The 13,333-nt window shown below is 47.4% G+C and overlaps 2 protein-coding genes and 1 pseudogene across 3 annotated transcripts in view; 2 read left to right on the forward strand and 1 right to left on the reverse strand.

Annotated features, from left to right (window-relative positions):
• LOC102179751 (multidrug resistance-associated protein 4-like) overlaps positions 1 to 13,333 on the reverse strand; it is a 607,813-nt gene that overhangs the window by 101,637 nt on the left and 492,843 nt on the right. The gene's annotated exons all lie outside the window — the stretch shown is intronic.
• Positions 2,188 to 2,625, forward strand: LOC108637291 (annotated as a pseudogene).
• The window catches only part of LOC108637248 (multidrug resistance-associated protein 4-like), a 157,816-nt gene continuing 153,679 nt past the window's right edge, over positions 9,197 to 13,333 (forward strand). Inside the window, 1 exon segment of the mRNA XM_018056286.1 lies at positions 9,197 to 9,270. Coding sequence (XP_017911775.1) covers positions 9,197 to 9,270 — 74 coding nt within the window.

Below are 13,333 nucleotides of genomic sequence, written 5' to 3' on the forward strand. Positions count from 1 at the left end.
TCTAGACAAAGATATGAGTCTCTCTAGATGTAGTTATATCCATTAGAAATGTCAACGTATATAAAACAGAATTAGGTTTTAAAACACCTACATTCACAAACAATAAATTTTTTTAAAATCTAATTTTATAATTGATTCCAATAGAACAAAAATAGGAGAAAGCGAAGCTCTTTTTTTATGCAGTAGATGCCACTCAAATCTAACAGATTGAACAAAAATACCATATCGGCAGCATCATTTCATAAAATATTCAGACAATTTCATCGATTGGCTGAATAGACAGTGAAGTTTGGGTGGAGTCATAGCATTTCATGATCCAATATTTTATCAATAATTCCTTTAGGCGAAGAATTATATTTTTTAAGTGAAAAACTCTGGCAACACCATCATAAGCAATAACCAAAATTAAACATACCAATATTGAACCTAATGACACCCTTAGCTTTTTGTTTTTTCTTTAAAATGTTTTAGTATAGTTAACTTACATGTGTTAAACTTCTCCTGCACAGCATTATTCACGTTAAGATCATACATTCTATTCATTAATTAAATCAGAGTCAATATACAGCCCTTCATACCCTTCACACCAATTTGCCCATGCATTTCCATGTGCCTCTAACGTTTGCTTCTTGACCTGTCAATAGTTCCTCAAAGATAGATAACGTGTTTGGATTCCCTCTCTTTTAAGTTTCCAGTTTGTTGCTGTCCACAGAAAGCTTTACGCATAGTCAATCGCAAAGCAAAGTCAATGTTCTCCTCGACAGAGACCATAATGCCCAGAGCCTGGAAATTCACACTTCCTGTCCTTACCGGAAACTTCGCCCCACCCTCTCCAGATCCCTGCTGTTCTAATCACCTGTGGACACGCATTTGGCCTGCCCTGGCGCTATATAGAATCACGACCGAATCTTATCTACTAACCCTAGACCCAATGAATCAGATCTCCAGTCCCAGTGACTCCTGCTCACAGTTACAGTCAGTCAGAGAAGCGCTGGTTAAAGCCCTCTCCATCATTCTGTGGTTGCCCTCCCAGGGGAGAGGAGAGGACAGAGTGCACCAGAGCCCCGCCCCTCCAGGCCGTGCTCTGAGCACTGGACCCAAAATCCCTGCCTCCCAGAGGCCCAGTCCGCTCCCTCCGGCGGCAATGTCCCAGCCCGACAGGAGTCTCAATTCCTCTTTAGACCAGAGAATTCGGTCTCGGACTTCGGACTTAGCGTCTGGGGTGCTCTTATCTGAGCACAAGATTGCCTCACGGCACAAAGGCTCAAGCACGAGATGGAAACAGAGGCGGGCACTGAGCGCCCTCTCTGCTTCCTGCCTCCTGGCTTAATGCTCAGAGTCCAAAACCCCGCTTCTGCCAGTATTCAATAGTCTTGGAAGATGTACTGAAGTTCGTTGTTGACCTATTATATACGCTTAACTTTAACATTATAGATATGGCCTTCATTTCTCCGATCGGGCCACAATGGAGTGACAGTCTGTTAAATACTTCTCAAGTGGTTCAAGACTCCCATGCCATCAAAACCCCTGATGTGTTGGTTAAAATTCTAAATCCCAGCCCCTATGGACCTTCTTTATATCTTTGGGAATATGGAGCCTAAGAACCTGCATCGACCCTCCCTCGGTGACTCTGATCCTACAGCGCAGAACATATAGGAGCACGTTAATGAAAGGAGGCATCGAGATGCTGCTTACGATGTGGTGAAGTCAGGGAAGAGGCAGATACCAGCGTCACGTAATGTCTGACCACACTCACGCCCTTCCTGCTTCTCTCCTTATTCTCCTCACCGCCTGCCTGAATCCCACCCTTCGGGACTGGCTTCACGGATAAGTACCATATGACAAGGGTGTCCCCTGATCGTCTCTGGATCTCCTCGGGGCTGAAGCGAGAAGATGTTGGTTAGGCAGTGGAAAGCAAAGGTTGCGAGAGCCTGGAGGACCTCTCACGGACCCACCCAGAGCTCAGGCTGAAACTGCCTGAGCAGGTTTTGGCAGAGGACCTCCTGATCTCCGACATGCTGAGAGTGGGACAGACCGCGTCCCATCTATCTGCCTGGGCTCACAGGCTGCATCTGTCAGTTAGGAGTCCTATGACATTGATCAAGGTCCTAAAGTGCTGTAAGATGGGGCTTCTATACCCTCTGAGCTTGCGTTAAAATTAAACATGATAGTCTTTTGTTCAGGCCCATGACACTGGGCAGAATGGGCAAGTGTCACAGTCTTCATACTGCCAGGAATTTCTGTAGCCACCGACAAGCCCAGAAGTGGCATGGTAAGTAGTACAAGAAAGCCCATTTGGATTAGCCTGAAGCCAAACCCTTTTGGAGATGCTTCTCATGCCAAGAGAATTGTGCCAAAAAAGTAGGGGTTGAAGCCAAACAACCAAATTCTGCCATCAGGAAATGTGTCAGGGTTCAGCTCATCAAAAAGAAAAAATCCCAGCCTTTATACCCAGTGATGGTTGCCTAGATTCTATTGAGGAAAATGATGACATTCTGGTTGCTGGATTTGGTTGCAAAGGTCATGCTGTTGGTGACGTTCCTGGAGTCCTCTTTAAGGTTGTCAAATTAGCCAGTGTCTCTCTTTTGCCTTATAAAAGGCAAGAAGGAAAAACCAAGATCATAAATTCTGATGAAGAAAGCATGATAGTAATAAATTTTTATATACCAAAAAATAATGAAAATGTGATAGTTAAGTAAAAACACATCCTGGCACAGAGAACAGAATAAGGGCAGCTGATGTTTATTGGGACTCTCATTACCTTACACCTCTGCACTTCTTGATGCATAGCCACTTGTTACTGGCTGTGCGCAGTCACGTCTGACTCTTTGCAACCCTATGACTGTAGCCTGCTAGACCCCTCTGTTCATGGATTCTCTAGGCAAGAATACTGGAGTGGGTTGCCGTTTCCTCCTCCAGGCGTCTTCCTAACCCAGACAAGGAACTTGCCTCTCCTGTGTCTCCTGCATTGGCCATTGAGGCTGGGAAGCACTTGTCACTGCCTGATAAGATCAATTTCCTCAATCCCCCAGGGGGCGCATGTGGTAAGGAATCTGCCTGCAACTATAGGAGACCCAAGAGATGCAGGTTTCATTCCTGGGTCAGGAAGATCCCCTGGAAGAGGAAATGTCAACCCACTCCAGTATTCCTGCCTGGGAAATCCCATCCTCTGTCCATGGGGTCCCCAAAAGTCATCATGACTGAACACACACACCCCTCAGACCCCAGGGACAGGAAGACTCCATTCACAGCCCTGTTACAGACTCGTGCTTGGCCAGTGGCCAGGAGCTCCTTGAGCTTCCCTGCGCAGGAGAGACTCCTGAAATTACTGCTGAGCTGCTCATCCTATAAAGTTCCCAGGATTTCCCTCCCAGCAAGCCACACCTTGGGACTCAGGCTCAGGTTTGTGATGAACTAAGGCTGTGGTGGTTTAGTCACTAAGTCATGTCCGACTCTTGTGAATCCAAGGATTGTAGCCTGCTAGGCTCCTTTGTCCATATGGGATTCTTCGGGCAAGAATACTGGAATGGATTGTCATTTCCTGCTCTAGGGGATCTTCCTGAACCAGGGATTGAACCTTGTAGCTTCTGTATTGGCAGGGAGATTCTTTACGACCAGAGCCACCAGGGAAGCTCAACTAAGCTGGGCTGGTATGAAACCTCCAAGGACAACTGTGCTATACTGAACATCACCACCAGGGGGCCGAGGAATCCATGTATCCAGGTGAGCAGCGTGGAAAGGCCATGGAAGGAGGCGACAGGAAGACCTCTCAGCGGGCAAGAGGTATCACAGGCCCCCACCTCACCCACCTCATCTACACCCTAGACACAGAAGAACACACTCCTGCTCCTACAGAATCACCTGATTTATTTACTCTGTTCCTTGTCCAGATAGAGTCCTTATAGCTTAAACATGGCAAAGGTTTGTGGTTTGTAAAATCACCAGGGGAGCTCTGTAAATCCCAGTGCTGAAGCCTCATCTCAGTTAAATCAGTATCTCGGGAGAGGGAAGGCAGGAGGCAACGCTTTTTAAAACACCACAGGTAATTCCACCCTGCAGCCAAGAGAGGACCTCTGTTGGAAACAAAAGATCTCATTTCTTCCCAAATTGCTTTCATTGCTAGAAAATGTTTGTCACTCCGTCTTTTCTCTTTGGAACTCCATGGACTACCAGTTTAGTTCAGTTCAGTTGCTCAGTTGTGTCTGACTCTTTGTGATGCCATGAATTGCAGGACGCCAGGCCTCCCTGTCCATCCACCAGAATTCCATGGAATTCTCCACGTAAAAATACTGGAGTGGGTTGCCTATTCCCTTCTCCAGGAGATCTTCCCAATCCAGGGATCAAACCCGGGTCTCCTCCATTGCAGGCAGATTTTTTACCATCTGAGTCACCAGGAAAACCAAAGATGGTTTGATTTCTTCCTACTTTGTTACTGACCCTCCCCAGTCAGACCCAAACAGGGGGCTGGAAGTCCTTTAACCAGGTTTGTGTGTGTGCTTAGTCACTCAGTCATGTCTGACTCTGCAACCCCATGGACTGCACCCCTCCAGGCTCCTCTGTCAGTGGGATTTCCCAGGCAAGAATATTGGAGTGGGTTGCCATTTTCAACTCCAAGGGATCTTCCTGATACAGGGATCAACACAAGTCTCCTGCACTGGCAGGCAGGTTCTTTATTGCTGAGCCACCTGGGAAGCCCCTCTGCCAGGTGTGGCTTGTCCCAATAGAATGTGCTCTAGAGGACACACTCTCTCCTAAAAGCACTCCTGGGACTGCTGTGTGTGATTCTTATCAGCTGGGGGATGGAGGGGTTCTCACAGCACAGGCTCAGCTGAACTGCTCGTGGCTCCAGGTTGTAATGCTGGGTCAGCATCTCTGCACACTGCCCCATTGCCGCCATTTTGAATCATAGAGCTGGGCTCCGCATCTCTGCACTTGGCCCTGGGCCGCCATTTTGAATCACAGTGCCGGGCGCAGAGACACACGGCCCTCAGAACTGAGGTGGCTTTTCACACCAGGGAGTTTTGTCTGAAGGGCCAGGTGTGAGGCTTCTGCACGAGGTGCCCTGTGAGCAAGTGAAACAAGACTCAGCACAGAGGGAGAGAAAAAAGGTGACACTTTATTTCATTATCCAGATTCTACTTTTACTCCAGGAAATTGTTGATGGGCTTTGTCAGTGACTGTTCCATCACAGCTCAGCCTCCCTGAATATTAAGGGCCCCGCCTTACCTTTAATGACTGTTTCGTTTGTTACCTGTGGAGATAATCTTGATGAAGAGAAAGAGACGAATTTCTCCCTATGCCTGAAGGTTCAATAGGAAACATATTGATATAATCAGTTTTGTTTTGTTTTCTTTAATGCATAAGGTAACTCCCTCTTGGCTGGGGCTTGATGTTGCACCGGAAATAAGTGGGAGTTCCTGGTGCCCTTCATTTGAGGAAGACAGCCTGGTATTGCTTAAATGGGAAAGGGAAGGATATAGGCATCAGGGTACACATAGAAGCTTGTGTAACCCCATACACAGGTATGGACTTCAAGATGACAGGCTAAGATGGCCTTGTCACTATGGAAACAATGTGTCCATGCTGTTGAGACAGAAAGGAAGAGGGGCATATATATTGAGAAAAACAGAATCCCACAGAAACTGGCTTGAACCAGCTAATCAAGATGGTGTTGACCGTGGTCTGGTCTCTGATCCTGCATTATAACACTAAAAGTCACTCCCCTCTCACCATGGCTGGTGCTGTGATAGTTCAAAGGCTGACCATAGAAGGCTAAAAAGTGATACTGAAGGGGTGGGGGGGCATCTGGCTGTTCGCTGCTCAAAAGCCAATACAGAGACGAGGTTGGTGGAAAAGAACTTTATTTTACTTGCCAGTATATATGAGTCGGGGGAGAGTGGGCAGCTGTTCAAGGCTGATTGTCCCCACTGTTGATAGTGGACAAGAGCTTTTATAGACAAGGAGAGGGCTATGAGTATAAAGAGCACAGTCAGCGCTGACAGTCTTGAAATTAGTCATTGGTGGTCTGACCAGCATCACCTTGATTGTTTTTAGTACAGCTAAACTGCAGATGATGACTGCAGCCATGAAATTAAAAGACGCTCACTCCTTGGAAGAAAAGTTATGACCAACCTAGACAGCATATTCAAAAGCAGAGACATTACTTTGCTGACTAAGGTCCATCTAGTCAAGGCTATGGTTTTTCCTGTGGTCATGTATGGATGTGAGAGTTGGACTGTGAAGAAGGCTGAGTGCTGAAGAACTGATGCTTTTGAACTGTGGTGTTGGAGAAGACTCTTGAGAGTCCCTTGGACTGCAAGGAGATCCAACAAGTCCATTCTGAAGGAGATCAACCCTGGGATTTCTTAGGAAGGAATGATGCTGAAGCTGAAACTCCAGTACTTTGGCCACCTCATGTGGAGAGTTGACTCACTGGAAAAGACTCTGATGCTGGGAGGGATTGAGGGCAGGAGGAGAAGGGGACAACAGAGGATGAGATGGCTGGATGGCATCATGGACTCGATGGACATAAATCTGAGTGAACTCCGGGAGATGGTGATGGACAGGGAGGCCTGGCGTGCTGCGATTCATGGGGTCGCAAAGAGTTGGACACGACTGAGCGACTGAACTGAGCTGAACTGAATCTTCAGTTTTCTGTGATTGTGGTTTTCAGTCTGTCAAAATTGCCTGGAGAAATATCAATCACCTCAGATACGCAGATGACACCACCCTTATGGCAGAAAGTGAAGAAGAACTAAAGGACCTCTTGATGAACATTAAAGAGGAGAGTGAAAAAGTTGGCTTAGAGCTCAACATTCAAAAACTAAGATCACGGCATCCAGTCCCATCAATTCATGGGAAATAGACTGGGAAATAGTGGAAATAGTAACAGATTTTATTTTCTTGGGCTCCAAAGTCACTGCAGATGGTGACTGCAGCCATTAAATTAAAAGACCCTTTCTCCTTGGAAGAAAAGTTATGACCAACCTAGACAGCTTATTATAAAGGAGAGACATTAATTTGCCAACAAAGGTCCATCTAGTCAAAGCTGTGGTTTATCTAGTAGTCATGTATGGATGTGAGAGTTGGATTATAAAGAAAGCTGAGTGCTGAAGAATTTAAGCTTTTGAACTGTTGTGTTGGAGAAGACTCTTGAGAGTCCCTTGGACTGCAAGGAGATCCAACCAGTCCATCCTAAAGGAAATCAGTCCTGAATATTCATTAGAAGGACTGATGTTGAAGCAGAAACTCCAATACTTTGGCCACCTGATGCAATGAACTGACTCATTAGAAAAGACCCTCATTCTGGGCAAGATTGAAGGCGGGAGGAGAAGGGAATGACAGAGGATGAGGTGGTTGGATGGCATCACCAACTCAATGGACATGAGTTTGAGTAAACTCTGGGAGTTAGTGATGGACAGGAAGGCCTGGTGTGTTAGAGCCCAGGGGGTCACAAAGAGTGAGCGACTGAACTGAACCAGTTCTCAGACTATACAGACACAACTGTGTCCCACAATTAAGTCAGTTCTGACACTGTCTGCCTGGAGTTTTTGTTAGACCTTGTTATAGGTCAAGGACCCAGTCCCACAATACTACCCCTGCTTCTCAACTTCAGAAGCCAGTGGTGAGTCTAGGTGGTTACCTGTTTTTCTTACAGACTGATCACAAATCAGGCTTCCCATAACCTCCTCCTTGGGTTTTGTAATTTTCTAGAGTGGCTTACAGCTCAGGAAAACAGCTTACTCAACTAGATCACTAGTTTATTATAAAAGGATTCAACTCCAGAACAGCCAGATGGAAGAGATGCAGAGAGCAAGGTAGGGGGAGGGGCAGGGGCTTCCAGGCCTCTCCAGGTGAGTCGCCCTCCCCACACCTGCACAGGTTCACTAGCCGGGAAGCTCTGTGAACACCATCCTGTTGGTTTTTTTATTGAGCCTTCATAGAAACATACTTTAGTCAAGACTGGTTAATGCATTGGCCATTGGCAGTTCAGCTGTTTCCAGTCCTTCTCCCTTGACATGGCGGGGTGCGGCTGAAAATGCCAACCCTTTAATCAGGTGTTTGGTTTTTCTGACAAACAAATGAATTCACTAAAACTCAGGTGTAGTTGAAAGGGGCCTGTGATAATTATCAAAAGATACTTCTTCACTCTTACCTTAAAGCACCTAAGGGTTTTGGGAATTCTGTGCCAGCAACATCATGAATACTAAATACATATTCTAATTATAAGTCACAACATCACAGTCTTCAAGGTTCATCCACGCTGCGGTGTCAGAATTTCCTTCCTTTTTAAGGCTGAGTGATATTTCATTGTATGTTTATACCACACTTTGTTTATTCATTCCAGAAACATTTCTTTGAATGCATTTGTTTTCTTCATATATATGCATATGGGCTTCATGTATGGGAAAAATGACTGAAGTTATTCATTTCCCTCTTGAACTGATACCTGCTTATTGGCTGATTCAAAATTTATTTATTTGAGGGATAAACAAAGTAAGTGTTGACTTCTTGCTTATGTATTTTTCTCTGTGCATCAGTTTACTGCTGCGTAACTGTCCTTCATACCAGGAGAAGAATGTGCTTTACTTTTCCTTTTTCTTTACTTTTCCCTGCTCTTAACAAAACAGGATTCCTCAGGGCCAGCCTAGCAGCAGACCAGACACTGGGGAGCCTGGGGCTGTCATCTCAGTAGCCTGGCAGCTTTGTGCCCGTCATCTGTGCTCACCTCCACTGACCAGTACTGGCCACTAGCTCAGGGTATCTCGCGGTGGGGTGGGGTCTCTCCCAGGAAGGCCCCCCAGGGTCCTGTTTCATTCCAGTTGGAGACCTTCCCACAGCGCCCTGGCTTGGTCCTGATGAGGGCAGGGTGCCCGGAGGGCAGGCTGCTATCTCCTTCTGCCAGCTATCTCCTTCTGCCAGCTTTCTCTGGTCTTCACCACAGCTGAGGGGCGTTTCTGCTGCAGCCTGCCCCTCCCTCTCCACCTTCTGGGTGGGGACTCGAGCTCAGAGCGCGCCCTCTGGTAGACTTGGCAGCCCAGTGCGGAACGAGGGCGCCTGGGGTCCTGCGCCCCGCGCCTTGCGGTTCCCCCACCGGCTCCATCAGCGGCGCCTGCGGCCTCCCCTCTCACCTGCGTGTGGCCCCCGGCTGCCCCCTACCCCAAGTCCCCGGCCCCCGCGGGTCCAAGCTGGCAAGATGGGGCCGGTATCCCCTGAGGAAAAGCCCAACCCGCTGCAGGACGCGAACTTCTGCTCCCGGCTGTTCTCCTGGTGAGCCCCGCCTGGGCTGAGACACCCCGCCGCCTCAGGCCAGTGCCTGAGCTGCGCCTTGCAGGGGCTGAGGGTCGAGGGTCAGGGCGAGGGAGCGCTTCCCGATGGCTGCTTGTAGCGGTGGGGTCTCCCCACGCCGGCCGCGGGGGTCCCTGTCTGCGCCCTCTGGGTGAGGCGGCGGGAAGGGGTAGCAGGAACGGGAAGAGGGACCTGTTGGCGGGGCGCAGGATCTCCCTGCCTAGCAGCTCGCTGCCCAGTCAGCGTCCTTAGTCCCTGGGAGCAGGAGGGGCAGCGGGAGCAGGAGGCAGGGAGGCAGAGAACCCAGCCTGCCCAGGAGGTCACCGCCAGCGGGAGAAGAACCTGACCCTGCACGCCATCCTTAGCCGCCTTTCCCAGTACAGCGCTGGATTCATAGTTCTGAACTAATTCTTTTTTTCCCCGCTAAGCAAACAGCCCTGAACCGCTTCCTTTATCTAATTAGTGCTCTGCTCCTGTTGCCATCTTCCAGTAGTGTCCCCTCCTTTCCTCACATTCCTTAGGTGACAGCTGAGTCCAACCTCACTGGGTTCCCTTGTCCCTGTGTCTGTGACCGTGTCTCCCTGCCTCCCTCTTTCTCTCCGTGTGCATCGCTCATTGTGCATCCTGGTATCTAGTTGTGACACATTTCATGTGTGTAAGAACACTGTCGTTTTTTATTTAATGAACGGGGACATGATTCTTGAACCCATTTTGCTTTTACTTGGGATACATTGGGAGGACTGGAGGATGTATTTGACCAGCCCCTTACCTAACTGTGAATGTCTCTGCTTCCACCTTTGAGAGTCACCCTGGGAATGGGGTCCCTGAAGCCTATGGGGTCTTATCTGCATCTCTAGCCTTTCCAGAAGCAGTGTATGGTATTGATGCAGGTGGTCCTGTCCAGGAGTCCTCTGGTCCTGAAACCACTGAAGGGTCCCTGAGCTGGGAGGAAACTCACAGATGAGAAGGGATTCAGAGATATGAAGCTCTTAACTGAAGTTTTCCATCTGGTAGTTGCTGCTGCTGCTACTGCTGCTAAGTCGCTTCAGTCATGTCCGACTCAGTGCGACCCCATAGATGGCAGCCCAGCAGGCTCCCCTGTCCCTGGGATTCTCCAGGCAAGAGCACTGGAGGGTGTTGTCATTTCTTTCTCCAATGCATGAAAGTGAAAAGTGAAAGTGAAGTTGCTCAGTCGTGTCCGACTCTTAGCGACCCTATGGACTGCAGCCTACCAGGCTCCTCTGTCCATGGGATTTTCCAAGAGTACTGGAGTGGGGTGCCCTTACCTTCTCCACCATCTGGTTGCTGGGACCACTAACTAGGTGGGGTGGAACCTCTAGGTTTAATCACACTTGAGCGATTATTATATCTTTTGTTCCTGGACCCTAAACCTTCATCTTTCCCAGGCATTCTGGTATTTCCTTTGTTGTTATGTGGGAGGGCCTTGGGGATCTCCAACAGAAACTCCTGTGCATGTTTTGATGGTGGTGTATTCAGTGTATGTGGCTACATCTCTTGGCCATTTGATAGCCCTTGAGGAAAAAGTGTCAAGAAGGAAAAACATGGGTGTGGGATTCCCTGTTGACTCAGTGGTAAAGAATTTGCCTGCCATAGCAGGAGCCCAGGAGACCTGGGTTTGATCTCTGGGTGGGGAAGATCCCCTGGAGGAGGAAATGGCAATCCACTTTAGTATTCTTGCCTGAGAAATCCCATGGACAGAGGAGCCTGGCAGGCTATAGTCCATGTGGTTGCAAAAGAGTTGGATATGACTGAGTGACTAAATAGCAATAACTGTAAGCGATACCAAAGTAGAGACACCACTCCTTAACTTCAGGCAGGGCAAGGAACTCTCCAGGGATGTTCTATTTGTGGAATTTCAAAAGGTGTGTGTATGGAAATGGGAAGATAAGACTTCTAATTGATTTGGGTAGACCCCCATTTCCAATTTTCCTGCTGAATTGGAAGGAGCTATTATCTCTTATTTTACATGTGAAGTCACTTAAGCAGAGAGTTTGAGTAATTTTTTTAAACTTTATTTTATATTGGAGTATAGCCAATTTACAATGTTGTGATAGTCTCGCGTGGACAGGAAACGGACTCTGTCATAGTCGCTCAGTTGTGTCAGACTTTGAGACCCCATGGACTGCAGACTACCAGGCTCCTCCATCCGTGGGATTTTCCAGGCAAGAGTACTGGAGTGGGGTGCCATCGCCTTCTCCAATACATGTATCCATTCTCCCCCAAATACTAAGAGTTTGAGTAACTTGCCTGCATCACACAGCTTAATAGCAAAAGTTGGACCCCAAATCAGGAGTCTTGCTCCCGAGTTTGTGTTGGCCTGTATGTAACTGTTATTCTGAGCCGCTTCTCTTTGGATACTTGTTCTTAAATGCAGGGAGAAGGCAAATGCGAACATACCTTTGATCTTGTAGGCAGGAGTTTCTCAAGGGAAGTTCTTAAAGTTCTTGCTGTTGGAGATGATGCTCGTGAAACATCTCTATAATCAAGGTTTAGGGCAGCTGTTCTCAGAGTATGGCTCTGAGACCTGTGGCATCCTTGTCACCTGGGAGCTTGTTAGAAATGCAAGTCTCCCTATCAAGTCCTTTTAGACCAATTCTGTAAATTTAGAAATGGTGGGGGTGGGGTTAAATAAGCTCCAGGTGATTCTGATGGAAGGTGGAGGCTGGCTTCTGCTTTAAGCCTCTCCTCCCACTGGCATTGTTCCTTCAGTGCTAACTTTTAAAAGGGGTCCACACTTTGTGAAGTTAGTTGGTGACCACAATTGCCATCCTGTTTGTAAAGTCTGAGGTACCCTTGTGATTTCCTTGTGTCCCTCACTTCCTGACCTGGGAAAGTTTAATTGAGCCCAGGCAGGAAGTGATGCCCAGAGACAAGACCCACCTTGTACAGAAACTGAGTTTTTATCTTCTCATTGGGTGTTTGCTTTTCTTCTCACATTTTGTCTGCTTTCTCAACTTGTGCATGATGCCAATAACTAGCTTACTGACTTTATACAAATGACCACCCTGAGGTTTTAGTGTTTCCACAGCACAGGTAGGATTGAGAGTCTAAGAGAAAGCATACATTTGACTATTGGTAATTGTGAATTTTAGAAAAGAATATATATTTTTTCTATTTCTATAAAAAACTTAAAACTATAGAAGAAGAAGGGCCTCCCAGATAGGTGGCACAGAGGTAAAGAATCTACCTGCCAGTGCAGGAGATGCAAGAGATGCAGGTTTGATTCTTGGGTTAGAAAGATCCCCCAGTGTAAGAGATGGAAACCCACACCATTATTGTTGCATAGAGAATTCCATGCACAGAGGACCCTGGTGGGCTACAGTCCATAGGGTTGCAAAGAGTTGGATATGACTGAGTGCCAGGGTCCAGCCCCGGTGGTTCGAGGGTAATTTGAAGGGGACCGTGTGGTGAGGAAAAACTTATTTATTTAGAAATATAAAAGAGAGATTAGGAAAGAATAGTGTAGTAGGAAAATTTAGTGGAGAAAAGAGGCTGAATAGCTTGGTTTACGGGGGAAGCCAACAAAACTTCAGGACAAGAAGTTTGCACCATCTACATTAGGCCACCAGCACTCGTTTGAATAGCGGAGGGTGCCCCACCTTGGGCTCCCTCTCTCACGGGACTTAAAAGCCAGGGCAAGTTAGTAGACATGGTGAGCCTCCCCGCTCCAGATGGGAATTCAGCCAGAAATTAGAGTAAAGAGGACACGGGGGAAACCAGTCTTTCCAGTGACTGGCCCCTCCTCTATTGTCCAGAAAGGCCCTTTATACTGTTTTTTGTACATAGAGATCAGTGGATAATATAAAATTATGCAGTGTCAGCAGCCCTGACTCTTATCAAGACCAGGCTTTCTCTCTGCATACCTAGTTGTATACATAAGTCTTAGGTGATTTACATCATCTTCTGGCCATAAGGCCAATTAACATTTTATGGCCCTTTTCTGATAAGCGTTTGTCAACCAGAAGACTTATTTGTCTTAAAAGTGTTCTTCCCAAAGTCTGATGCCACTCTCAGAAAGCACTAA

This window comes from Capra hircus, chromosome 12 (assembly GCF_001704415.2).
Source record: "Capra hircus breed San Clemente chromosome 12, ASM170441v1, whole genome shotgun sequence".
Lineage (NCBI taxonomy): Eukaryota > Metazoa > Chordata > Mammalia > Artiodactyla > Bovidae > Capra > Capra hircus.